Source organism: Dromaius novaehollandiae, chromosome 4 (genome assembly GCF_036370855.1).
Source record: "Dromaius novaehollandiae isolate bDroNov1 chromosome 4, bDroNov1.hap1, whole genome shotgun sequence".
Classification (NCBI taxonomy): domain Eukaryota; kingdom Metazoa; phylum Chordata; class Aves; order Casuariiformes; family Dromaiidae; genus Dromaius; species Dromaius novaehollandiae.
The window spans coordinates 46,399,031-46,426,086 of NC_088101.1; the positions used below are offsets into that span (position 1 = coordinate 46,399,031).

At 39.1% G+C, this 27,056-nt stretch overlaps 2 protein-coding genes across 13 annotated transcripts in view; one reads left to right on the forward strand and one right to left on the reverse strand.

Annotated features, from left to right (window-relative positions):
- Positions 1-504, reverse strand: part of NEK1 (NIMA related kinase 1) — a 52,063-nt gene extending 51,559 nt beyond the window's left edge. For 6 of the 11 annotated variants that reach the window (XM_064510948.1, XM_064510953.1, XM_064510955.1 and 3 more), the window contains exon 1: positions 190-504. The gene's annotated coding sequence lies outside the window, so the exon portion shown is untranslated. The remainder of the gene's footprint in view (positions 1-189) is intronic. The other 5 variants (XM_064510954.1, XM_026122877.2, XM_026122873.2 and 2 more) reach the window with 1 other exon arrangement.
- Positions 498-27,056, forward strand: part of CLCN3 (chloride voltage-gated channel 3) — a 65,817-nt gene continuing 39,258 nt past the window's right edge. Inside the window, exons 1-2 of one of the 2 annotated variants that reach the window (XM_026122891.2) lie at positions 498-716; positions 15,298-15,473. In XM_026122891.2, the coding sequence (XP_025978676.1) occupies positions 15,314-15,473 (160 nt within the window). In that variant the 5' untranslated portion in view covers positions 498-716; positions 15,298-15,313. The remainder of the gene's footprint in view (positions 717-15,297; positions 15,474-27,056) is intronic. The other variant, XM_026122893.2, reaches the window with a different exon arrangement.

Consider the following 27,056-nt stretch of genomic DNA (forward strand, 5'->3'; position numbering starts at 1 on the left):
TGGAAATAAATGCCACCGCTGTAAAGCTTTCATGGATAAACCGTGGCTTACAAGGCTGCAAGCCGCGGCATTTGCGCCAGGTTTCTTTCCAAAAGTCTTCCCAGAGCGAATGTCGTGTGGGGCAGCCGTCCCCGTGCTCCGGCGGGGTCAAAACTTGGGGTCAAAGCCGAGTTTTGGGCCAAAACTTACCCAGGGGAGTCAGGCTGCCCCCGGAACTTCCCCGAGGTGGAGACACTCCCATCTCTTCTAGCCGAAAGCTTGCATTCCTAGTACGCGTTACAACGCGTGCGACGCAGCTCGACACCTGCGCGTCGCTGAGGCCGGCAGCACCAGGGCGGAGCGGAGGGGCGGTGCCGGGCAGCGCGGGCGGGGGCAGCGCCGCCACCTCCGCCCGCCACCGCCGCGAGGCGCGCGCGTAACGGCTCCCCCGCGGGCGGGGGGAGGGAGGGAAGGGGGAACCGCGCCGGCGACGGACCGCCGGAACCGGAAGTAGCGGCAGTCACGCCGGCCGCGGCGGGCGCCGAGCCGTGGCGGCGCGAGTGCGTGACAGGAAGCCCCGCCCCCCCCAGGGCCGAGGGGGCGGGGCTGGCTGCCGGGGCGACCGTTGGGCCGGGGGCCGAGCCGGTGTCCGCGCCGACCGCGCGACTCCGCCCCGCCGCTGCGGGACGATGAGCGAGCGCCTCCGCGGGGAGCAGCAGGCGGCGCCACCCGCACAGGTAGGGGCGGGGCGGGGCAGGGCCCGGCGCGGCGGCGCGGCAGGAGGGGGCTGCCGGGCAGGGCCGCTCGGTCCTGCCGCTGGTGCTGGCGCGAGTGGGGCCGCGGCGGCGCCTGCTGGGGCGGCGCGGCCGGGCTGCGGAGCGGGGCCCTGCGCTGCCCCACCGCCGGGCGCCGCGGGGCAGCCGCTTGCGCGCTCGTCGGCGGGGGGAGGGAGGCGGCCGTTGTGTTCTGCTTGGGCCCGTTGATTTGTCTGCCCCCAAAACACACGCACGCAGACGTGGGGCGAGGGGAACTCCCTATCTTTTTACACAGAACAGCCCAAACAACGCTCAGGTGGGGAAACGGGGTCGTGTGCCTCTGGTTAAAATTCTTGCTCCCACAGTTTAGGTCTCTGCCTGGGGGTGGTGGTGGGGTGGGAAATCAGGAAACTACTTTTCAGGAGTCCGTGCAAGAAAACTTAAAAAAAAAAAAAAAAAACCCTTGTCAGTTGATTTAGGTTTTATTAAATGGCAGTCTCTTGTTGCCATTGGGAAAACTGATGGTCTCTGCAACTTAGAAGATGTTAGGGACCACAGGTGAAGAGTCTCTTCCCCACATAAGCAGTGTTAAAAATATTCTGCTCAAGTTGGCTTACTTCATGTTGACTCATAGGTTTGGTTGGTAAAGTTTCAGTCAGACAAGCGAGAGGGTTGTTCTTAGAGCCTCTTAAATGAAGAAGGTGTAGGTCAGCTGAGGTGAAAACCTGAGATTAACTGTACTCTTTCATATTATCTCAGCTACCTGGTTAATCCGAAAAAGGAGATCTGACTCAACAACAAATATATATCATTTCTCATCTAATGAACAGCTGCAAGTATGCAAGTGGAAAAGCTTAATTTCAAGTGCTGGTAGTGAAATATTCAGTGTTGAATAATAAATTTGCTGTGTCACACTTGAGAGTACTGAATTAGGTTAAGCTAGAGCCTAAAAAGAAAATTTGCAATGTTTCTCATGCTAAACTGTGTTAGATAAGATGTGTAAAAACACTTCAGGAAAGGTGTATCAACATGGTAATCGTTTGGGTTTTAGTATTTACATGCCCTTAATCAGGTTGTGGAACCTCTGGAATTTATGGTACAAAGTCTGTAAAAGAAATTAAGTTCATGCTTATTGAAATGTCAGATGCATTGAGGCTTTTTGCTTTCAGTTGCCTTTCTTTTTAGTAGAAATGTTACAGGTTTTATGTTCTGTATCCCTTGGCAACATAGATGCTTCTTTGCAAAATAGCTACTTGAATGGAAAAAGTCTTGGTATGATAGGTTTGAAAGCAGATAGTTATCAATACTGTTTATTTAAAGAAACTTCAGAACATTGTAATGTAAGATTTTAAAAACTTGTTTGTATGTTATAACAAAGTTACCTGTGTGAAGTAAAATATGTCCCTAGAGAACTCACAAACTAGCACTATCACTTCCTCTAAGATACAAGGAATAGACTGCTGAACAATTTTAAATCTGATGTCTTGAGTCTTTGGTTGGCAAATAGATGGGAACTTGCTCAGCGCTCGGAGCTAGCCAAACTGGAAGCAGTACTGCTCTGGCAAAACATGCGCCTGGGCTAGCATGGGGCCATGTCCAACTGGAGTTAGTGTTGAACTCGCAGCTTAAAGCAAAATGACTTTGCATCTGTCTGCATCTTCTATAAAAAAGACAAGTTATATAACACCCACTAAAATGGAGTTTTTCCTTTGTTTGCTTCTGTTTACTGTTACTAGGTAAAGAATTTTTAGGACTGACATACCAATAGTAAATGTTCTGCATAATGTATATTGCACTGTTTCTAGAAATGTATTTACTTTGTTGTATGGATCTCCATAGCTGTCTTTTTCCAAATATTTGCGACTGATTTACAGTACCACCATTCTCTCTGTCAGGCATACTTGTAAGTTAGTTTTGTTGGGAAGAGATTTACCCCAGGATAACTTCTATTTTTTTTTAAATACTGACTTGTAATATGGACAAGGTTAGCCAGATCTCAACAAGGAAATTCTTTTACAGCTCTGTCAATCTCTTCTCACATGATCATGTTTGTACTTCCTCCTGTGCTCTTTTCTACACCTAATATTTGTCATGAACTGACATTTCAGTAATCTGAAAGCGATAACCCACTATCTGTGGGCTATTCAATGAACAGCTGTGTCTGGCTATATAGTATATGTTCTTCTGTTCATGGAATATATGCTTTTATTTTTTCTTTTCTTCACACTTTGTTTTAAGACTTTTGTGTGTTTGTCTTGCCCTGGTACTTGAATAGCTTTAAATGTAAGAATAGTTCCATTCATGTGTTTGCAGAATTGGATTCTCTGAATGTAAACACATTGAGGCTAATATTCTGAGTTAACAAGCACTGCCCAGGTTGTTCTGGGTACTTTAAGAATTTTTCCCTTCCCAAATTTAAGTGACTTTGCAAATATCAGAATAACACCTAATTTCTGCATGTGGGTAGGTATTGCTGTGCAGATCAAGTCTTTAGGGTACAATCTTATAATCCTTTGACAGTGGGGATATTTGCAACTTTGTAATAAAGTAATAAAAATGTAATAAAAAAGCAGAGAGAAGTTTTGGTGTTGAGGTTAGTGCCAGAAAAGGTAGGGCCAGTTCAAGTTGTTGGAAGAGCAAGTTTCCTAGTTCTCAGACTCTAGATTGCATGTTCTTGAACTTCTTGCTTGGTATCTGATTGTCTGCAACAGTACCCAAATAATCTCTGAATCTGGTCAGCAGTGGCAGTAGTCATGTGCACATAAGCCTGCTTGTACGTTCTCCCCGCTCATTTTCCCCAAACTAAGATGATAACTTAATACCTGCATGCTCTGAATGCAGATCCCCAAATCTATGCTCCCTGCGTCAATCTTTTCCTTGTTGCAATCTGCAAGTGCAGATTCCATGTCGGCTGACTTGCTGAAGTTGGTAATGTGTCAGGCCATCTATTTACCTGTGCTCATGGATATGAGGACTGCGGCTTCAGGCTCTGCGACACAGTACTTTGTGCTTATTTATATACCAGGGTTTTGAAACTTCTGATGAAGATGATCAGAATGCTAGAAACTAACAATTAAATTTTCTGTAGCTTATTTTTGAATTTTGGGAGCCTTTGTAAAAGCTGGTCTGTGAGAATGATGTTTATCAAAAACAACACTCATTTAAACTGATTTTGGTAAGAGAGTATGTAAACAGACTGTATATATTAAAAAAAAAAAGTATGTAGTTGGTTGGGGCATATGTTCTGCTTTAAAAAGGTCAAAACTTGGAAAACCATGTAAAATTTTGAGATAATGGCTGCACTTAGGGCTAAGAAGCTTAAGACAGAGTTGGCAGATTGTTTCTGCTGCTTCATGCATAATAGAAAGGATCTAGTCAGAGCACTTAAAGTAGCTGTAAATCTCTTTGTGTATGGAGCATCCTTACTTATTTGTATTATGTAGCAAGTAGTGTTGAATATGTGCACCTGGAAATGAATAGGAAGAAGAGTTTATAACTTTGTAGTATGTACTAGAGGTGTTTTTTTTTTTTTTTTAATGTTGTGCAGAAAGTCTAATATAGTCTTTCCCTCAAATTTCCAAGACTAGCTTTTTTGTTGTTGTTTGCTTTTTGATTATGCTTTCTGGTTACAGATACAAACTACCCAGAGGGGAAGGGGGAATAGTGAATGAATAAGTGAATTAAGTTCTGTCCTAAAGCAGAAATCCTTTGGTAAGGCTAACCCTCATTGTTACTCTTTCTTATTTTCCTGGTAGATTATGATAAACTTTTTAAAAAGTTCATGAATGAGAAAGTACTTAAACTTGCCTGTTGAGTTTTTACACTGTAATACAATATAATGAAGAAACATCTTGTAATTGAAATGGTAAAAATGTAAGTTCACTTCAGTAATACATTTAAATTACAGATACAGCTGCTGAAGTGACTTAATGTTTTGACATTCTGCCAGTTAATTCACATATTCACCTAAAAGATAAGTTTGTATTTCAGTTCATTCCACCTTTATCTCCAAATTAGCATTCTCTGCCAGATTTGTTGGGTTTTGGTGTTTATCTGTAGTTCTTAATCTACTGCAGCTCTTCCCCAGAGGTTTTCATTATTAATTTCTCCTGTGTACATGTCAAAAAAAACAAACAAAACAAAAAACACCACCACCAACAACAACAAGAAAAGACTACAAGCCTGTTCTTCATATGCTCCCAAACTTTTTCACTTTCTGTTTCTGAAAAGTGAATCTACAAATTTCCAAAGGGGTGGTTCTAGGAAAGAAAACTGAAGGGTGTTTTTTGTTTGTTTGTTTTCCTTTCTCCTTCTTGGACTTCTTGCTGCTTGTTTTGCAAAAAGCTTCTGTCAGACCTGATAGAGAACACTACAAGAATGAGTCAACACTTGTAGTTATTATAGCAGGGCAAGCAAATGGCATGAACAGATCAGCCTTACAGACCTACCAGCTCTCTTCTATGTTTTGGGCTGAGACATCACTATTCTCTTAAATTCCCCAAAAGGCTTGTAAGTCTGTAGAACACTTGAGCAGACTTAACAGCCTGAACCCTGAATATTGCTGTTATTACCAAAAAATTACAAAAATCTCAGTATTTATTCCCCTCTGAAAAATTAGAAAAACTTTTGGTTCTTTGGATAGATAGGGAGATTTAGGGGTGTGTGTGTGTAGATATATGTATATTTTAATAAATTTAATCTGTGAACCCAGGGAACTGATCTCATCTTTGTTGGTATATAACATATATTTAAGATAACTGGCCTTCTTTTGTACTCTGTTGATGAGAAGCCTTTTAGTAAAGTATTATTGAATCTTTTTTCCATAATTTTCAAAACTAAAGATCTCACAAGAAATAGCTTATTTTTTTTCCCTGAAATACCCACTTTGATTCTTGCTTTCAACTTTGTAACACCATTTAACAATAGTAATTTGCCTTCAGATTCTTCTGCCACGGAGTTGCCATCCTAAAGCCTGATAAAGTAGGCACAATTTTAGGAGTTGTATTTGCCTACTAGCCAACTAAGTTTTACAGATGGAGAGAAAAATATTTAAGTGAGGGAACTTGCTGTGCAAGAAGTGTTAAAACACTTGCTCTTCAGTGCATAGCTCTACAAATTGCATCTTCTAGACGTACCAAGAACAACAACCCTTTCTTTTAGTGACCGAATACTTATTTCTAATGAAAGTACAGAGAATAGGTGTCTCATTAGGTGGTATATTCTTCACTTTTAAGTTTGAAAATCAGTGGAGGGAGAAGGCAGGTATCCGGGGAGAGTAAGGAAACAGGAACCACGAGGGGTGCCTAGATGATTTTGTAAGCAATGGTAGTTTGTGTTGTATTTTGAAGATCTTTGTAGGGTTTTTTTCTTGGTGTCAGATGCTACAATGTGTTGATGAAGAAAACATTACAAAGACCTTAATCTTTGCTAACTGCTGTTATCAAGAAGATGTTTATAGTGAAACTTGAGATGATGGTGTTTTCTTCAGATAACAATTTTACAATCTCAAATTAACATTTTGCCTCTCAAGGATGAATACTTTTCATGTGCCCCTCTTTCTGCTGGAGTCAGTGGTCTTGCATGCTTTTTATCTTGACTCACAGAGCCTCTTTTTTTGCCATGGTTGTCTGTTGTTTGCTTTATATTAAGGTTTCTTTTCCTTCCTTGAGTACTTTGAGGTCATTCAGATATAAATGGGTTGAACTCAGGTGAAGGTTACTGAAAGGCACCTAACTCAGGTGTGATTAGAGGCAATCCTAAACTTAACCTGTGCACATAGCTGAGGACTGTCCAATGCATTTGCCTGAAATGAGAAATGTATAAATACCAAGACTGATAGTCAATCTGGTGTTGTATGGAAGCTCTGCATCATTGTCTGTGTACCCTCGCAATGACTGCGATGCTGGTCTACATTCAAAAGGAGCAAAATCCTCTAAAGACTGTGAAGAGGATGTCATACGCTGTTGCCTTGAGCAAAGGAGAATAGGCAGTCTCTTGACTGAATAGAAAATGAATGTGATGACCAAAGACTCAACAGACAAAAGTTATGTTACTACAGTGGAACCTACAGTAACAGCTCTTCTGATCCTTGGGAAAAGGACTTTGGGTTTTACCTTTCGCTTGTCTTAAGGAATTTGTGGTGTTCTCTTCTGAATCTGGTCACAGAAGGAACACAAGTGATTTTTCATAAGGTGACTTTTCTTGTTTGTTTGTTTTTTTGTTTTTTTGTTTTTTTTTTTTGGCTAAGGGAACTCTCCCTGTTTTTTTTCCTGGACAGAATACTTACATCTGTAGCTGCTAACCCATTAGTTTAGAAACTAATACCATACCTCACGTGTATTTTACACTTGTACCGAAGTGGCAGCCATGGGCAGAGTGGTTCACCATGTCTCAGCTAAGGATCAATACTTACCTATGAAGCTTAAGCTTCGGGCTAATATTTGCTTTTATACTTAATCTAGGTTCTTGCTAAGGGATTATGGGTTTGAGAGGATGTTCCTCCCCCTGCGCCCCCATAAAACCTAAAAGATCTTAACCATGCATTTAGCTGCTTACAGCTATGCATGTGTGGGAGAACTATTCTTTAACTCTGCTAGCAGAGCTGTTTCTAATGCATCAGTGAGCCAGGTTATCTTAGTAAATTCAAGTCCGAGTTTGCTGCTAATCTAGCTATTTTTTATTGGAACGACTAAGGAGTAGTCACACCAGTAACTTGGTACATATAAAAGAAGCAACCCCTTCCAGCAGGCAGGCTGATATCTTTGTGCCAGCTGGTAATGTAAAAACCCTTCAGCTGCCGCAGCTATGCATTGCCTTCGTGGTTAAGACATTTTAGAGAGTGGAACTGAAGTAATTTCAAATATTTTATGCAAGCTAAATTCAGTAACCCTCATGTTTGGAGTCATATGACTAGAAGTATGAGTTCAGTATTCACTCTGTGATTAGGCTGGTAGCTCTCAGTCTTTTTTTTTTTTTTTCTTTTTGAAGCTGAGAAGATAAAGCAGTATCAAAAATGAGTATTGTTGACTCTGAAGATCAGAGTGGTGGTATTCTGTGTTGGTATGTATAATAAAAGTGAAGGTTTTTCAGACCTTTATTATATTAAGCTTTCTAGAAAGTAGGTCTGAAAACTCTTTTCTAATTACAATTTAAAACTAAGATTATATGTGTACTTTATAAGTATTACCTTTTCATGTAGTTTTGTCTCACTGTGTGTTCCTGAACTTGCCCTTATTTTCTTTTCTGTCTGAAGAACGTTTGAATATGTGTCTTTTTTTCCATGAACATTTATTTTATTCTGTCAGTAATGGAACTACAATAGATCTTTGTATATATTTTTGGAAATCAGCTTTTTCTCTTCTATTCCCAGAGTGCCTACTACATAAACTCAATTAGATGGTATTTAGTATTTTTAAACTCAAGTAACTTCAGTTAACTGGCTGTACTCCTTTGTGACAATACTGTATATTTTAGATGTGATCTAAAAATGGACTGAGATCCTTATGCTTTCCTCATTAAATAGCTATAATAGGAGCAGTTCTGTTCCTGAGATCAATTAAGTTAGTTTCAGATTTTTTTGGGGGGGGGGGGGGAGGGGAAGATGTTACAAAGAAGGATTTTCTGTCCTTTTGTTTTTGTAAGGTTACCACAGGCATTCCCTAGTTTTAATCAGTTTGCCTTCTTGAGTATCCTTAATTTTGGTGGGCCAGTCTGACTTGGGAAAATTCAGGAAAACTATTTCTCCTATCATCTCTTCCCTATTCTTCAAAATATAGTTGGAAGCATAAAGTTTTGAGCCTTTTTATGAAGAAAGGCTCTGCTAGTGATCTGAAAATTACAATGAAAAATTCCTCTCTACTCATTCTTTCTTTTTCCAAACCTGAGGTTTGGAAGATAAATGATATTAGGGTTGTCTTTAACTGCCTTCATGTGATAGGTAAAATGAATAAATGGAGGACAGATGTGCTGGATTTTTTTTTTATTTATGATCTTGAAATTTTATTTTAAAAGTGTCATCCCTTCTGTATAAACTTTTTTTCTGTTGAGCAGCACCAATCTCAATGTAAGGGTGAATAAGTCTAATGCTAACAATAATTTCTGAATACCACTTGGCCAGCATGTAAAGAGAACATCTCCAGATGCCTCTGCTGATAGAACTGAATAATAGATCTCACTGTGCAAGTGATGGAACATTTTATTTTTAAAGAGTTGTTGAGACTCAGTACAGATCCATTCAGTGTCTTCTGTTTTTCAGTAAAACAGGAATGACATCTGCTTAATGTAGATGTTTCTCGAATCAAGTAAAGCTCATAAACCCATGTGTTTGACTGCAAAACAGTCATCTACAAAGCTGAAACCATTCAACATGCCAGAGTATTTTGATTTGGCAATATTGAAATTTGATACATCCAATGAAGAAAACCAAAATGTTTCAGTATTTTCAAATTGAAAGTCATCTTGGTGTTGTAGGGTTTTTTTTTTCTTTCCCCCCTCCCACAGAATGTTTTTACCAGGCACAAAATTTTAAATGAAACAAGAAACGTTGAAGCTCTGGAACTTGGGAGACAAAAACCAATGCTTTATCCAGCTTCATTAGAGGAAAAGAAGCTGCAGACCTGTTTTGAATGACTAGCTTTTCTTTGTATCTGCAGTGAAAGTGAGAATGTTATTTTGAGGCTGAGGATGAAAGAGTAGACGAAACTTGGCCTTTGTATTAAAAATTTTGTAAAAGACTTATTTCTGAGTGCAGGAGGAGTTCTTGAAGGGCATGCTTATTTTAAAAAAATAATGCTGGCAATGCACTATTTTTAAATTGCCATAATATGGAGAGTTTGGAATTAAGAGTTCAAGGCAGTTCTTGACTGCTTCCATCTTTCAGACAGTAGTTCTGACATACAAATGGGGTGTATGTTAAACTTTTATTTTAAGTGTGCGCATGGGGAATGTTTTTATCATCTCATTCTTTGTCTGTTCTTAAAGTCTATGGTATTTTTATATAGTTTTTTTTAATAAAAATAAAGTATAGAGTGTATAGAGTTCCTGACTGCTTTATAACAAGTATCACTTTTTTAGGTTCTTACCAGTTAAAACCATTGCAATTCTAGCATTTTTTCCAGGAGTTTCAGCAAATGACTCCTCTATTGCTATCATTGCACTTTGTCTAACACAGAACACATTCTTATGTTTAAACATAGCGTTCTTAATCATATGCTGAGCTTCCTTGTGAATTTCATCTGCTCTGTGGTTTTTGTAGTATTTTCGTAGTATTTCACTGGTAACTCACCAGGTGCTGTCCTCTTGCAGGTTTTGCAGGAATGAAGGTGTGAATTAGGGGACAGATGGCTGCCTTTTGGAGCTTAGTTATTAGTACTGAATACAAAAAAAGGATGTTATGCTAATTTTTGTATTTATCAGGACTCTTCCTGGTTTGGGGAAAAAGCTTTTCTGTTCACAAGGTAAACTTTCAACATTGTGCTGAATGGCCTTTCCTATTTCTGTAGGATGACAAAGCAGGTATCAGAGCTTCACTAACTGCTCAGATGGTCTGATTTACAGGCCGTTTGTTGTCAGGCCTCTTCTTGTGCTGCTGTCGTCTGCAGGGGGACTGCCCTTCACTGCGCTGGAAGTGGTCCCTCAGCTGACTCGCCTCTGTGACCTTTCATTCATAGGACTTAAAAGATAAGCAGAATGTCTTGTATTTGGGAGCAGAAAATGCCTGAGGTATTAAACTGTGCAGAAAACTATAATAGCCTTACCGACTTTTTCTATTGTAAATGTAGCTGTTTCTGTGCTGTTATAAATGCAGTGCAGGCAGGGACTGCTTTGTATTTGATCTTGCACAATTTGATATGCTTGTGTGCATGCTTATTGCTTTCTTCCCTCTCCCCAGTTGTAGCAGATAAGACATCTGGCTTTAATTAGCTGTCTGGGCTTTTTTGGTTGTAATTGTTTGTGTCAGGCTTTTCTGTTGACCTGCTTTGCAGACGAGTTCTGATGGATTATAATGTCCTGAAAATACGTCAGCAGTGAAAGCACAAAGGGTTGGTTGCACCTTTTGCCCATTGCAGTCTCTTCATAGGAGACTTGGGTGTATATGTTGAGTGAAAGTCCTCACTTACTGGTTAGATTTCATTCTTTTATTCTTACAGTGCATTGCTTCACTATCTTCCCTTTTTCAAAGATTATCTGAAGCATTTCTGAGTGGCCATCAGCTTCTGAGGTAACTGAACTGGACTCTGGGTCAAAGCTATGATGCTTCCTACAAACATGTAAAATTTAGTGTCTTTAATGTTCTCATCTAGCCTTTGTAAACTGTTTCTCAACTTGGATTACTGCACAAATCCAAGAGAGATTATTACTTAAATATTTACTGCAGCTAGCAGTTGCTGAGAATTTCCCCCACCCCCCTCCCCGACATTCGGTTTGGCTAGCATTCAAACAGTATCTCTTTCCACATTTGAAGCTTCTCTCGACTAACTTGCATCTGTCCTCACTGGTCTTTTAGTGCCTATTTGGCTAGTGCAGGGAGTTTGGCATGCTAAAACTAGCAGGGTGATTGTTTAATTCTCATTCCTCCATGCTCCCTCCTCACAGCTCTGTAGGATTTTGCGCAGGGTCTCTTGTGAGAGCGTGGCCTTCCAGAACCCACAAGGGATAATCTGCCTCAGGCTGGGTCAGGCAGCACCTTACTTCTCTTCTGGCTGTTTCCTGGCTCCTCCTTTCCTCTGTAATTGCCATTCCCCAGCAGTCTGTTTCTAAGGAGGAGTCTACTCTCTGTGCCCATACCACTCTCTTTCCTTTGCTCAGGCTAGCCAGACTTCTTGTCTGCTAACAGTATTCCTGCTGTTACTGCATGCTGCTGTAAGACAGTAATCTGTATTGCTATGTCAGATACGAAGCAGTTGATGCACTGGACTCTCCGGGAATGCAGAGTATTGGTGTACAATTAATTCTTAGGAATCTTAGTTAAGATCCTCAAAACGAATGGCTCTGGGGTTACATCTTTTGCTTCGTTGTTGTGATTTGTCAGCAGGAATAGTTTTGCAGTAGGAGACATGTAGTGTTTCAAAACAAGAACAGAAGGCCTGTAGTGTCATGCTGTATCATGTAACTGGAAGCACATGAGTGCCAGAGGAGTCAGCATGTGGGATCATGTCTGTGCAGCAATGATGGAGAGGTTCTTCACGGTACAGCTGGTCTGGCTCTGGAGAATCTGTTGGTGTTGTCTGTCAGTTCCTGACCAACTAGCTAATTTTTCTCTTCCATTGTAGACAAGGCTGAAAGTATTTAATCAATTATCGGAAGATTTAATATCTGTAATCCACTGCTATGGCATTTCTCATTTAAAGTTCTTAAAAGGACATCCAAAGGGAGAGTTATTTCTTATTCTAAATAGCAGGTCTGTAGCAAGATGAACCAAAGTTGTACAGTTTAATGTAAAGAAAACAATACAGTACCTGCTTTTTAAAAGGAGATGCTTACAGTGTTCCACCATCATACTGTAATAAATATTTCTCGCAAAATTTACAAGAAAAAAATATTTTTATTAGATGGAAAAAAATGTGTGGCTTCCAAGCTTGGCACAATACTTCAAAGATTAAGCAGGCTTTAGCCCTGCCCTCAGTATGCATCTTAGCAAAGTGTTGGGTATAGAATTCAGTGCTTACATCTCCTTGATTTGCCTCCACAGAATCAACTCCCACTGAGCTCAGGTAGTTGTTTTTAATAGCTGTAGTTTTGCCTGTAGACAACAGGAGATGTATTCTTACTTTTGCACACAAACATAAAGCCTATCCAAGAGTTCTTGTGGCAGTTTGAATTTTGACATTCGAGGCCTCGGATGGACACAAAAGTAGCAGTACTCTTGGGATCTGAATTTACTACCACTTTGTAGTTTTTGTTAAATTTACAAATAACTCTTCATCACTTCTAACTGAACTGTTGTCTGTCTTAAGCTTGTTAATTGTTTTCTGTAATAAAGATTAATGCATAATTGACAAAAATAAGCTATTTTTAAAAAGTCAGATATACTACAGAAAGAACACAGAATAGATTAAAAACTTGCACTATGGTACAGTTCGCTTTTGTGTCCTACAGTTTTGTCTTTCAATGAAACTTTTATAGGTAAGGCAAGAGGGTGTTGGGTTTTTTTCTTCTTACAGACCTGATCAGAGTGTAGGAAAGACTAGATGGATGTAAGTGTTAGCTTTTCCTCAAGCAAGAGGACTAACTGTCAGATCAAAGCCTGGAATATCACTTTTTGTTGCATGCAACAGGTGGAGGAAGATGACGAACAGTGCAGACAGTGAGTGGAAACAGCAGAAAGGAAGTCCAGATTTCTCAGTTTAGCTGTGTTGTTTGGGACTCCTGTTTATAATAGCACCCGGCTGATGTAGGCAGAGGGATGTCAACAGGACCTTCTAGGAGCATGATAGCAAAATTGTTGGACTGCTTGTGAACAGACTTTTGGAGGTTTTTGGCATGTTTTTTCTAGATACTGTTGCTGGGAATATGTTAAAAAAAAAAAAGTGTGACAAGTTATACCTGTTGAACAGTTTCAGGTATAGTTTCTGAATAAATTACAAATCATGGTCTGGTATTTTGGGGCTGAAATGGAGATACTTCCATTGCTTCTGCATCTAAGCAGCTGTATTTTCAAATAGGGTATGCTTCCTCATATGACAATGTAACACTTTCCTGACTGTTCATTAAGAAGCTTTTCCCAGTGCCTGTAAAATGGTAGAAGATTAAGAAGAATTTTAACATAGGGAAGAATGGCAGAAATTTATTTCAGGAGTATGTTTTAAATTGTAAATATATATCTATATCTATATATCTTAATGAAAATGGGTCAATCAAAGGGGTCTAGCTAGCCCAATAGCAGATCTCTAGTGGAAGAGTGTAAGAACAGAATAAGCATATATACTGCTCTCCTAGCCTCCAGCATTCCTAGTAGAGGTGTTGTCTGTAGTAGCTTTTGATGGTTTTTTTTTTCTCTATGGATTTCTTAGGCTGCTTTATGAACTGATATATACTTGTGCAAAATGGCAAAGAATTCCACCACTTCACTATGTGCTGTGTGAAGAATCATGCCTTTTTTGTGTGCTTGTCACCTGTTTGTCTTGTCCCTTTCATTATGAGATGTAGGGACCACCGTAAAACAGCTGATGCCTATTGACCTCCTTGCCACTCACAAACCACAAGATTGTAGTGAGGTCTTTGTATCTTCCTCCATCTTGCTTCTTTTCTGCACTGAAGATCCATTTTGTTGTCCCGTAAAAGGAAAGCTATTTTGTACTATCGGTCATCAGTTTGCTCCTTTGTAATCTATTTCAGCTCTTCTATTTCCTTTTGGATTTCTGGCACTGTGCAAAGTGTTTAAGATGTGGGAATGTCATAGATTTATACAGTGGTGTAATGAAGTTTTCTCTCTTACCTGATTATTCCTTATATCAGATTTTTCAGGACTACTGCTGAGTACTGAACTCTTTCTTATAAACTTAATATTTCATTTCTGAATGCTAGTGGTCAGGTCAGAGCCTGCTACTCTGTAAGACAAGTTAGGAATATCTTTTTTCTCCCCTTTTGTGAATTGATAAATATGAATTGACAGAATATGCAAGTGAATCAATTTCATCTCATGCTATTATTGCATGCTTGCTGAGGGCTGGTAATTCCTTCTGCTGTCCTTTGTAGTTGCTGCTCATTTTTAACTCCCCAGCAAACTTTGTCACTTTGCTTTTCATTGCTTCTTCTAGGTAGCTTGTAATTTAGCAGACTCTACTGTTTGCCAGTATGAGAAAGTTGTCTGTCTGTCTGTCCACTAATAACTCCGGACATTGGACAACTGGTTTAGCTATACTTCACAAGGCTCAATGGTTGGATAGAGGAGAGAGATCTGACTCGGGAGTCCTGTCATCTCTTTTGAGGGATGACAGCTGGCTGGATGCTTATGGTGCATGTAGCTTTGCACCAGCTACAGCAAATGGTTACAGAATTTGAGAATAAACAGAGGAAGAAGGGATGAGGAGAAGATCTGGAGGTGTGTTTGTGAGGCGGTGGGGGGAGGCTTCTTCAGTTAGAGGGTGTGAGAGGTTTCGCATTACCAAAATAAGGCATATTATGCTTTGGTGTCATACTGTATGTGAAAGTAAAATACAGTTTTGTAAAGATGATAGTATTGCTAAAATGTTCTTCTAATTTTTTTAACCTTAATATTGACTAGATTTTACGCCTGCCCTATGGCGCAATGCATGTTCCTACACATAGTGTATGTGCCTTCCAGCCATGTTAACTGAAATGCTTTCATGATGGTAACACTGAACTAAGGAGAGCCCAAGAAGGGGAGTGAGGAAGCATTATCCAGTTAAAAATCACAAAAGATTTTCCTAAATTGGTCTCTATGGGGTTCTATATTACTACTGCATTTTGTAACTTACAGTACTGTGACCTTAATATGTTTGCCCAAAACATGGAATGCTTGCGTTTTCTTTTATTTGATATGAGCTTCTCAGTCTTTTGTGCATTTTTCAAATAGAAAATAACTCCTTGTTTCCTTATTTAGGTTATAAAGCAGCTAAATGGAGTCTGAGCAGCTGTTTCATAGAGGCTACTATCGAAACAGTTACAACAGTATAACTAGTGCAAGCAGCGATGAAGAGCTTTTAGATGGGGCAGGTGTCATTATGGACTTCCAGACTTCTGAAGATGACAATCTCCTGGACGGCGATGCATCGATTGGTAAGTTACTGTTATTTTGACTTTTTTGGCTTATTAAAATTTAGCTGGGGGGATGTGTGGGGTGTCATGAACAAAACCAACCATTTTTCATAACTAAGTTTCTCTTTGACAACTCTGTCCTTCAGAGGGATGCTTTAAAATTGAAAGTGGTTGAGAATTTTCAGTTGTGCATGCTGGATGTTGTATGGGATGACCTCTCAGATGAGGCAGGTACTAACTTCTGGCAAATGACAAATTTCCTGTCAAGTAGGAGAAGGATGGCTATTCTGCCACTACCTGGTATATCTTACCTGCAGCAGGATTTTTGAAATCTTTGAATTAAGGTCTTTATATTTAAAATCCTTTATATTTCTTTTGGGCAGAAATTAAAAGTTTCTTTTGATCATTACTTCCAGTGATAAATCTGTTTCTGCTTGCTTCAACTTTGCATCTGTAGAACAGAGGCAGAAACCTTATAAGCAGAAGTGTTGTTAGGGCAGCAGCAAACCTCGTAAGATCTGAACTTTTGACTAAGTGGAAAATTGCGAAGAAAAGTTTCTACTGTCAGCACTGATAAAAGCATTGAAGTAAATACAAAGAAGAAAGAACTGGGAAGCTCTTCCTCTCCTTTTTTATTAACAAAGCAGTTAATGGAGTGAAAGATTTAGCTTTCTATTAGTGATAACCGAAGAAGAGAATGAAAGGAGGGAAAGCATACTTGCTTTACTTCTGTTTATATTTGTTTACTTCTGTTTCATACTTCTGTTTAAGGTAGCAAATCTAATTAAATACATAATCTTGTCAATTCTTCTTGCTTTGTTTCAGATCAGAATCAGCCTCTTGACTTTCCCCTTTATCACCCCCTCCTCCACCATTAAGTTGTCTTCCTACCCTGCAGCATCTCTTCCTTTATGCACTTTTCTTTTGCCACACTTAGCAACTGGGTGTTGGCATTACACTGGATAGTTGTATTATTCTCTTGTCAGCATCCTTCTCATCTATCTTCTTTTTATCTATTTAGATAAGTCTTGAGTGTGCACTCATATGACTTGTATCAGTGTATTAAGAACCTGAACATTTCTCCAAGCTACATAAAAATTGCTTCCTCCAAATTGCTTCGAGAACATCAGCATTAAGAAGTCAAGCACTTGGAAGTTAGGAAATTAAGTGAACAACTCCCTTCAGTGTGTGCTACTTTGTTCAGAATAGCTGGCTTTTTTAATAAAGTGAGTGTCTTGCTTGTCTAACATAGTACTTGCAACTTGTGCTGAAAGTTTGAAGCTACTCTGCTTATTGTTTGTATAAATCTTCTCCATCATGCTTTGAGGAGAGATGGGTTTACAGTAAAATAAATAAGAGCCAGTGTTCTGTCCCTAACTTGTTTTGAAACTAGATCTGTAAATTGAGACAAAGCAGATGAGATGGTAATTTTGTTCAGACCATCAAAGGAAATGTTAATTCCGGCTCATGCCAGCAGCTCCTATCTCATTGTAATCCTGAATTATTAGAATGTAAATATTAATGTATTTTCTTTACCAGAGTTGAATTGTTTGGCCAATGGCATAGCTACTTGCCAGAATTTTGGTCACTCCATGAGAGATAGCAATAGTAATAATCACTCTATTTAAATTAACAGTGATTTACATCTTTAAATGCATGAAAAATATTTTAAATAAAGTAATTCATAGAAAATATCTTAGCTGTAGACCAAAATTTGGTGAAAATTTTGTTTTCAAGATGGTAAGAAGGTAACTGATAAACGTTTCCAATACATGCAGAAAGCAAATGCCTGTCTCCCATTTCTTAGTCTCCAGATATGTAAGTCTCTTTCAATTCAGCAAATCTCACTGACAATATCAAACAGGAACTTTCATGATGGACTTCCTGACTTCGCTTGCTGCACGTGCTCTTCTTATAGTCCTCTTCTTACTGTGCTTAGCATCAACCTTGATCTTAATATATATTATCTTTTGTATTTAAATGCTCCTTTATTTTCCCCCTTTTAATATACTTTTTTTCTGTTAAGTGTAAGCACAGATGAATCTACTATACAGAATCATAAGCCTGTCTCATTTCCTGAGAAAAGGCTGGACCATCCCAATAACTGTAAGATCTCATCTTCTCAGTGCTCCAGAGGCCTTGCAGTGCTATATGAATGCACAGAACTACATGAAGTCTAGCTCTGTGTTTCAGCTGATGAACCTTGCTAAAATCAGGAGCCCTGTTTAGTTGTATAGTGTAGCTGTGTTTTAAGTCTTTACGTCTGGAAGAATTTATGAGCCTGGTTTCTTAGCAACCTGTACAATGTGACAATAGTGTATCTGTACTTAAAATGGTTGTGGAAGTAATACAGTTAAATTCAAAGCAGTGTAGCTGCAGAAAAGCCTGGTGTACAGATGAGCTTGGAGCACAGACTTGAACACTCCATTGTCAACGGTATCTTATCCAGACTGGATGCATTCATCATAGCTTTAGAACTTATGGCTACCTGATGTGGAATTATAGATTTAAAATAATCAAGTCCATGCAATGAGGAGAAATGATGGGAATAAACAGTCCTTTCCTCTTTTTAGCTGATGAAAAATAAATCATAAACTGCACGTACAGATTATGCAGAGAAAGAGATAACCATATCAAATTTCCAAAGTAATTGTAATCTCCCTCCTCGTTTGGAGGGCAGTTAGTTAATGGAACAGTTCTACTCATTTCAGTAGGCCGGGCAGTGATTCTAGGAAGCCTGCACAGTACTGCCTTTGCCATCACCACATGCACTTATGCACTTCACTGGGGCTTACAAAGCCATGGAGTCTGTAACTCAATGGTGTCTTTTGCTGAGAGCATGTAGAAATTGGATGATATTGGGAAAGAATCCTAGTGATATATCTATCCTACCTGCTTTGCGTGAAAAAAATCCTCCGTTACATGGGCCTACACAGGTGAATGTTAATTGTAATCAGTCTTCAGAAAGTCTTATCACCTAAACTTTTAGGTGTCCTTAATATTTAGTTGGTAGAGCTGTGTCTTTTATTTAGCATCACCTCTGACTTGTGTTTAGAATTGTTTCACGTAGCTCTTTGTGGGGGATTCCCCATTGTCCTAAAAAATGCTGTACCAGAACCTGTTTCTCCTAATGCTATCTGAAAGCGTGTTACCTGTCCTTCAATGTGTCATCTGAGAAGAATACAGAAGTCAACAATATTATCGTATAGTATTACTTTACATGTTCTTACATGCTTATGTTTTCCAGTAGCTGTTTTCTTTGCATAAATTTCAGACTTTCAGCAGCAGCATTATTCTTTGAGCTTACTATGTTTTAACATGCTAAAGAATGAAATTGCTATGAATGTGTAGTCTTGGATGGCTTGCACCATAGCCTGGCCTAGAAGGGGTACTGCCTGTCAGCTTTGATCAAAACTTGCTTTTTTTGCTTGTCAAAGATAACCTGTTTGTAGTAATCAATTTAATGTTTTCCTGTGTTGAGCTGCTATTTAATGAGAGGTCAAGGTGACATTAAACAGAAAAATAGAAATACCTGTCTCTTTGTGGGGGGGGAATCTTACCAGTGTGTACTTCTGTGTAGGCATTCTGTATTGATCACTTTCATTATGATTTACCAACATGTTTGTTTTTAGAATATTTACTCTGCTTTTTGCTAAGTCAATTTAAACATGTTATGTTTGCCATTGTGGAGTTCCCAGTTCTTTAATAGTTAGAGCAGATAAACTAATATTTCCTATTTCAAATTTTATAGGATCTAACTATTTAATTAAAAAAAATGGTTACACTAAATCATTGTTTTCCTTCATTTTGACAGGAAAAAACTGAATCCATTCTAAACGGAAGTGAAATCTCCAGAATGGAAATATGTTACCAAATTAATATTTTTAATTGATAAATGTGAATGAGAAGACTCCCCACCCCATCATAGGCTTTGCACTGCCTATCTCTAAAATGTAGGAGATTCAGTTCTTGGCTGCTGACTGGAACTGACGTTTGTAGCAAGTCTCTTGTGTTACTTGAGGGTTCCACGCCCCCCCCCCCCGCCAAAGGCAGGTTCAGCCAACTGATAAGGCAGAACTGAGAGATCAAAGAACTCTTGAGTCTCCATGATTTTGCTCAGATTTGAGGGTTGTTTACATGGGGTAGGAGAGGATTGCATCAATTTTCACTCTTTTTTTTCTTTTTTTTTTTTGAGGCAGCTCAGCAGGATGTAGATTTTTGATGTTATCAATCTGTACATTCTTCAAGACACTGACTGAAATCAGATGATGACCTCATTTATTTGCAAATCATTTTTATTGCAAATAATATCACTGGGGTTAACATCTCAAAATATACTTCCATCTATCTGTGGAAGTCTGATTCATGAATGAGCTTGGCATTCTTTTCAATACCTATAGTGATTCTTGCTTCTAGTTGAAGGAGGAGCGCAGTTGCTTATATTGTGACTTCAGAATTGAGACAGGTTACAGGCTGGCATATGGTGTTAACACAAAATTGGGAATGGTTAACCTTAATATGACAACCTGTAAATTGGTAATTCAAGAGCTGCTGCAGTAGCAGCTAGTATTTCCTTGCAGTGATAGCAGCCTCACTGAAAAAAGAACATAAGAGCAGGTGGTAGTGCAAAACACTGCAGCTATCCTAAACTGTCCTTACTTTGTACATGAATGAGAGTTCTTTGCCTAAAGTAAGATGAAAGCACCTATACAATCCACTTCTAGTGCCTTAAGGGGGGGCAGCAGTAACACTAAAAATATGATATAATCAACTAATATGGCATTATTTGAGGAACAGAATGCATTTTTCAGCAAATGCAGCTGTTTCTGTATAATCAAGAAATATTTATCACATAAAAATGAGTTTAATTGTTCAAGAAAGATCTAGATGTTTTTAGTTAACTTTTCTAACAGCATATGACCGTCCTTTCATGTGTATGCTTGTTTCGATTTTGCTGTCACAGTCTATAAAGGGAGGTATCTAATTTGAATATAGACACAAAGAAAAGAATAAAGGAATTTGTATTTCGTGCAGAAGTTCAAACTTCTTATGTTCTTTATGCAGGGAAATTAAACTAACAGATTCTTCCTGTTAGCCGCAGCTGATATGAACAGTGTCTTCGAAGTAGTTTCGTATCACATATAACAACTTGGTTTGGCATTGACTTTTTAAAAAATGTGGTATAGAAGGTTGACTGAACAAACATTACGATTGTTCGACAGATCTTTCCTAAGTTATATACAGTCTTTTCCCCAAATTAGCAATATTTGCATTAAAGGGCTTATTTTGCTTTTTAAGTAAGGCATATATTCGAAATGGAATAATGAGATAATACGGCTTACCCAGATCACAGAGGAAGCATGAGGCACAGCTGGTCTGTTTGAATAATTAAATTGTCAGTAACCGGTTATCATTTACTCTTTTTCTACTGAATTCTAGTTAGACCTGCAGACATTTTGCCTATGCTCTGTAGTACTGAAATAGCTGAACACAGGACATCTGACAATGTAAAAACACATCTTCTCCTTTGCCTTATTTATTTGTAATAAGATAAGTTAATTTTGGCTATCTGTTTGGAGCACAAGTTGTTATGCATTATATTTACATGGCTAACTGGGTTAATTAACAAGGTTCTTCCCTGCAGGATCCAAAATTCCTGGCAGAGCAACAGTTTGCCTGGAAGAATTTTGGGTTAATGGAGAAAACATTTACCTTAATTATTAAATCACATTATTGAATGAGAGTGAGTCTCAGATGTTTGAAAGGTGTCTATTCCATCTTACCTTTTTGTGATGATGATGATTTTTCTTGAACCTGGATGTCATATAGCAATTGATCCATAAGGTTATTGATTGTGAAATGCAGTGTATCCTGTAATCCATTTTTTTAGAACATAATTACTGTCCAAAATGAAAATACTATGTAACTAAACTACAACTGCTGTACGTTGAATTGGATATCAGTTTAAGCCATCGCATCCAACTGAAATAGTATTTGCACCTAACGTTAGTGCTAAAGAAGTACTTAAGGGATGTGTGTTGTCAGAGGGGAGGCAAGTGGTCTGGCCTAGCTTCCAAAACTGGAAGTCATTTTTAGATTGCTGTGCTGAGCTTTGTTAAAATAGCTTGAAAGGTAATGATCTGTGTTTAATATAAATGAAATTACCATATATTCACTTGATCCTGTTTTAGTCAAGCAGTGGAACTGCTTTAGTGGTGTTTCAGTATTAGTCTGGGCCTTCAGATTGTGATTTGATTGATGTGGCATTAGACTTCCAGTGACAGAAATTATGGAAGTTCATATGTAGAGTTTGTAGTAACTAATTAGTTTCTTACTCTGTTAAATGTTTAAAACCAAATATTGACTATTAGGTTTCTCACGAATGCCACGGTTGGTTCTTGAAGACTTGCTTGTAGGGTGCGAGAATTGCTTTGGTTTTAGAACTCAAATCTACCACCAGCCCTTGAATAATTTCGCCAGTCTTTCCTGGAAAAGTCATGTTTACACAATTGGATTTTTGTCATCTTCCCCAGCACAGAAGCATATGTGTTTCCAGCCAGATGCTCTGGCAGAAGATGAATCATAGTACTAGTAGTTTACTCTTTGCATGCTCCTGATATTGTATAATGCTGTCAGTTTCATTTTGCAGCTCTCTTCTTGTTGAAGTGCTTAAAACACACTGCTTTTGTGAACGGACGCTGCTGAGAGTTATTACTCACTTGACAGCCTAGTGTAACGGCAGCATCGGTGTTCCCTTCTCCCGCACATGCTGTATGAGTAGTGCAAGACGAAGGAGTGAAAGTAGAGTAAATGTGGTGACACATATGTAGGTCGATAGAAACACAAGGCTGAAATGTACAATAAAATCATTTAGTCTAGTATGACCTATGAATCTTCAGGTACTAAATAAAGGATTTTCACTACAGCTTTAACATTATTTTTCTCGATTTATTTTACCTTTGCTTTATTCTCTTAAATCAAAGGATGTGGATTGATTTTAACCAAATTTGTGTCAAGGCTGTGCTCCGTTTTCTGTCTTGGAGAATGTTCGTGGTTACCAGCTAATAAATACATTTTAAAGTGAAAGCTTCTCATCTGTATGGATTAAACAGAGGTGGTGTTATGGGAAAGAATGTCACTACATCCCTGGAATGTAAGAGCAGCTGTACTGAGCCAAACCACAGATTCATCCAGCTCAGCATCCTGTCTCTGACAGTGACTGAAAGTCAGTGCTTAAGGACGAGTAAGAACAGGGGACAAGTAAATGATAGTTCCTCTGAGTATTCCATGGCTCAGGGCCTTTCTGAACTGAGTGGTGGTTTCTATGGTTTTTAGTCCTTCTCAGTGGCTTTTTCTTCCACAAATGCTTTTTTGAAACAGTTTCTAGGATCCACAACATCATTTAGCAAGCTCCAACAGCTTAGCTACATCTTGTGTGAAAAAACACCTCCTTTTGTTTATTTTGAACCTATGCCCAGCTGTAAATACTGCTGAGAACAGCTATAACAGCCAAAGCCTTGCCAAAGACCTGCCAAGGCTGACATAGGCCTATGCATGAGTGTGGGCTGACACATAGACTTCCTCATCGCTCACCCTCGTACAGCATAAACGTTTAAGCTCTTCTTTTTGTAGATAGTTGCAGCTATGGAGAATCTTTTGGCAGATATATGGGTTTTTAGGGGGTAATATTAGCTTATTGAAATGAAACTACTGTTGATATGAAACTAGGGCAGGGTGACCTGAAACTAGGATGACTTGACTGTCTTGCCAAATACGCGTATTTTGATAAGGCCTGTCATGCATTGGTTATGTGCATGTAGAAACTAATGAGGATTAACACATAAGTAGCATAGTACTATCACTATAAAAGGTGGTAGTCTGCCTCCCACTTTTAAAAGGAGAGAGGGAAGAGTCATCTGTTAAAATCCTGTGTCTCTCACCAAAGGGAACTGTATTAGGGCAGTGTTTTGTTTAATTTGAGCAGATCGATGAGTAGGTGTATTAATCACCAGTGTGAGGTATTAAACTATTTATAGCTTATGTTCTGCTGTATCCGTATACAACATAGGCTCCTTAGGAAAAGTTTATTGTCCTTGCCTTTTTCCTTTGCAGTGGTCTTGATCCTATAAAACAGTAACTCTTGTAAGAGACCTGCTGTCTTCATCTGCTGTCCCGTAGGTCTTCTATGGGAACAGATGGTGAAAAATGATTTCTGCTGCTACTTATGACTTTACCAAACTTCTCTTTTCCAGATTAAGGAGTTCTGGTTTGCTCACTTGGACCTGGCAGCCATCTCATGCTTTGGATCATTTTTACTGCCCCTTTCTGAGCCTCTTCATAGATACAGTTATTTATTTTTGAGCTTGAGAGGAGGGATCAGATCTTGACACGGCATTTGAGATATGGTTCTGGCATGGAAGTACAATAGCATGCTTTCCTTCTCTTCTGTAATAGTTTCCAGCACTGGATGCATTTTATTCTGACTGCTACTGAGTACTGAGCCCATACTTCCCTAGAATCAAATATGTAGTGTTAGAATAGTGTATTATTACATACTAACAAAATTCAAAATTGCTGTTGGCACCGTGTCTCTGTTCATGCAGCTTCCATATATGTCGAAGATATAATGTTCTTGAAGGCAGAAAGTAAACTCTATGGTATGTCTAGATTCTGGTGCTCTAAGTTACCCCCTGCACATACTTCGAACAGGAAGTTGGAAATTCTGGCCAAAAATAAAAAGCCCTAAAGTGAGAATAAGGGCAATCTAGCAGATAAAAGCTATTTCCTTACAAATGTGTTTAAGAGATGAATAGAATGATCTTAGCAGCCCAGTGTAGGCTAGTCCTAGAAGAGGGAGAAGTGAACTTCAACGAAGCTGCTAAGTGAGCCAGGATCACTTCCTGGTAAGGATGCCAAATCCTCTTTCTTACTGTTGAGATATGATTGCAGTTTCAACAGTGTTGAGATATGATTGCAGTTTCAACAGATGGGAGACTGAGGAAAGGACACGTACTCAAGCAAATAGGTGAAATTCAGCAAAGCTTTCTGTATAAAAGCTTACCCTGTAAGAAAAGAACAGGAAAAAAATGCAGGAAATGGTTAAGAGGCTCTTGGCAAATCAGAGAAAACAACTCATTCTCCTGCATGCAGACAATAGCTCTGCTGCTCTTTAGAAATCCTTGCAATATTAGTACAGTAAAAGTGGGTTTTTTTTTTTAATGGGGACTAAAGCTGCCCAATTTAAAATAAATAAATAAATAAATAAACTCCAAACCCTTACAACTGATGGTGTGTTCCTAGCTGATCTCAAGCATTTCCTTCTTCCAGTATCACCTGGGTATAGATCAAGAAAAGTGTAATGGACAACCTCAGAGACAAGTGGTAAGAGGGAGCAGTCTTGACTGCAGTTCTTGGGCTAGGACGTTAAAACAGGCGTTAGGGACCGAAGGCTTAGTGTGCTTGGGGCCTTGGGTGAGTTGGTTGGTTTGTTTGGGGGATGTATTTCTCTTTTGGTCTTGCCTGTTAGGCTGCGCCATGTTTTCATTATTTCCCATGTGCCTGTCTATTTCTTTCTTCTCCTGCCCTGTAGTTTTGCCTGACAGTGGGGAGCCTTTCCTCCTATTTCAGTGATATGCAGTGAAGGTTCAGCTACCCTGGGGAGGGAAGTCAGCCAGTGTTGGAATCGATTGCACAACGTGCTTGTGGCTCTGCGTCCTGTTCTGCTACATTCTGTTTACTAGTTGGGTTTGACTTGAATTATCATCTTCCGTGTCTGGCCAGTGAGTAAAGGAAGCCATCAGAATTACTACAATACTATAAAAGTGTAATTCAGGAGCTTGAGGTTGGCCAGTGAAGAAGCAAGCATATTAGGCTGGGTCCTGGAATAGCATGTTCTTTGCTGGATGAAATGATTGTGAGCAGCATTAAGTAGCAATTTTGTAGGGGAACAAATGACTATTAAAAAAACAAAAAAACAAAAAACACCCTGTCTGTGAGGCTGAGAAAAGAAGCTAACTTGTATCTGTATGATAAAATGCAAATAGAATAAAGCTTTCTGCCTGTATTGCTGTTAAGCACGTTCCACTGGGGCATGGGTTTTTTGTTGTTTTTTTTTTTTTAACTCCTGTTTTGTTTACACCCCATCTGCCTAAAAGTACTCCATAGAATATGTTATAAGAAGACTTTTCTATAATGCTCATTCCTGAATGAATTAAGTTTTGGACTCCCCTAATTTAAAACTTTGAAAAAATTTCTTTACTGTGTTCTAATTGGAAGCTACACGTGACTGAGTTGTTTTATTTTTTTCCCCCTTTTCTATCATTGTATGTGTGAGTTATTTCTTCACGGATGAGGTCTGGGCACTGGAACTGGGAGAAGGGGTGTTTGTTCTTCTTTTGTTGTCTTTAGCAATCCTACCGCTTGCTTTGCGTGACCCGTACGAGAAAGTTGCGTGACTTTATTCAGAGTGGACAGTCAGACTGAAGGGGTTGCAAGATCAATACACCAAGACACGAGTTAAGTAAGAGGAGTCAAACTAGTGGTGGGATTAGTACTAGGATTAGTTTGTCCACCTGTATTGAGAAAAGGGTAAATGGAAGAGGAGATCAGAAAAAAAGGCAAGAAAACAATGCTGTAACGAAAGGGAATGGAAAGAAAGGGAATGGGAAACCACAGGTTCTGAGAGATTGCATCCTTCAGGCACTGTGTTGAAAGTGGGTGCTTCTAGATTCAGCCATCAACTGAGGGTGAATGTGGGTTAAATTCTTTGGAGAACAGTTGGAGATGGTAGCTTTTTTGAGAGAGAGCTGCGTTATGTAGCATTTTGAAGAGAATAATATCTTTTAGCTCTGCCGCAGGAGAAGCTTTAGTTTTGAATAATAATACCAAAGAGAATGACAGTTAAGAGTCACTGAAATCTTTTGCATCAGTCACAGTTCATCATTTGTAATTATCTGACAGGTTTTTGGCATCTGTTGTTACTTTAATGAGATTATTCAACATCCCGAGTTGTACATTTGGAATTTCATAACAGGCCCAAATTTTAATTTTCATTATCTGGTGCAATGAAATTATATATTCTCTGATCTGAGTAAGCCAACTAATTGAGGGAACTGAGAGAGTGTGTGTGTGTGTTCTGTGGAACAAAGTGTTTGGCTCTCTTATTTAAACCTAGCTTTTACATATGAAATGGTGGAAGAGTGTTTCAGAATTAAGCCTCTCCCTTGCAGCTTGGGATACTGCCCTTCCTCTCGTTGGTTTTGTTCTGTCCCTGTGGTACTTCAAAACACTTTTCCTTTGGTCTTCCTGCCTTCAGTCTTTATCTGATTTGTCTAACCTCTGACTCCTTTTACTTTCAAGTATTTTATCTTCAATGCATTTCTTCTCCTCTTCCCCCCCCCCAAAAAAAAAAAAAGAGAGAGAGAGGTGGAGGAGGATTAAGGCACCTTTCTTCATTCTCAGTGTACTTTAAAGGTGTGTCAGCCAAATACATTGTGACATTTCCAGAACAATGTATTTAAGGCCCTTTTCTGCAAAGATATATGAATCTGAGTGATGTGAACAACAGCGTGTGCCTTTATACATCTGAATAGTTCCATTGTTATC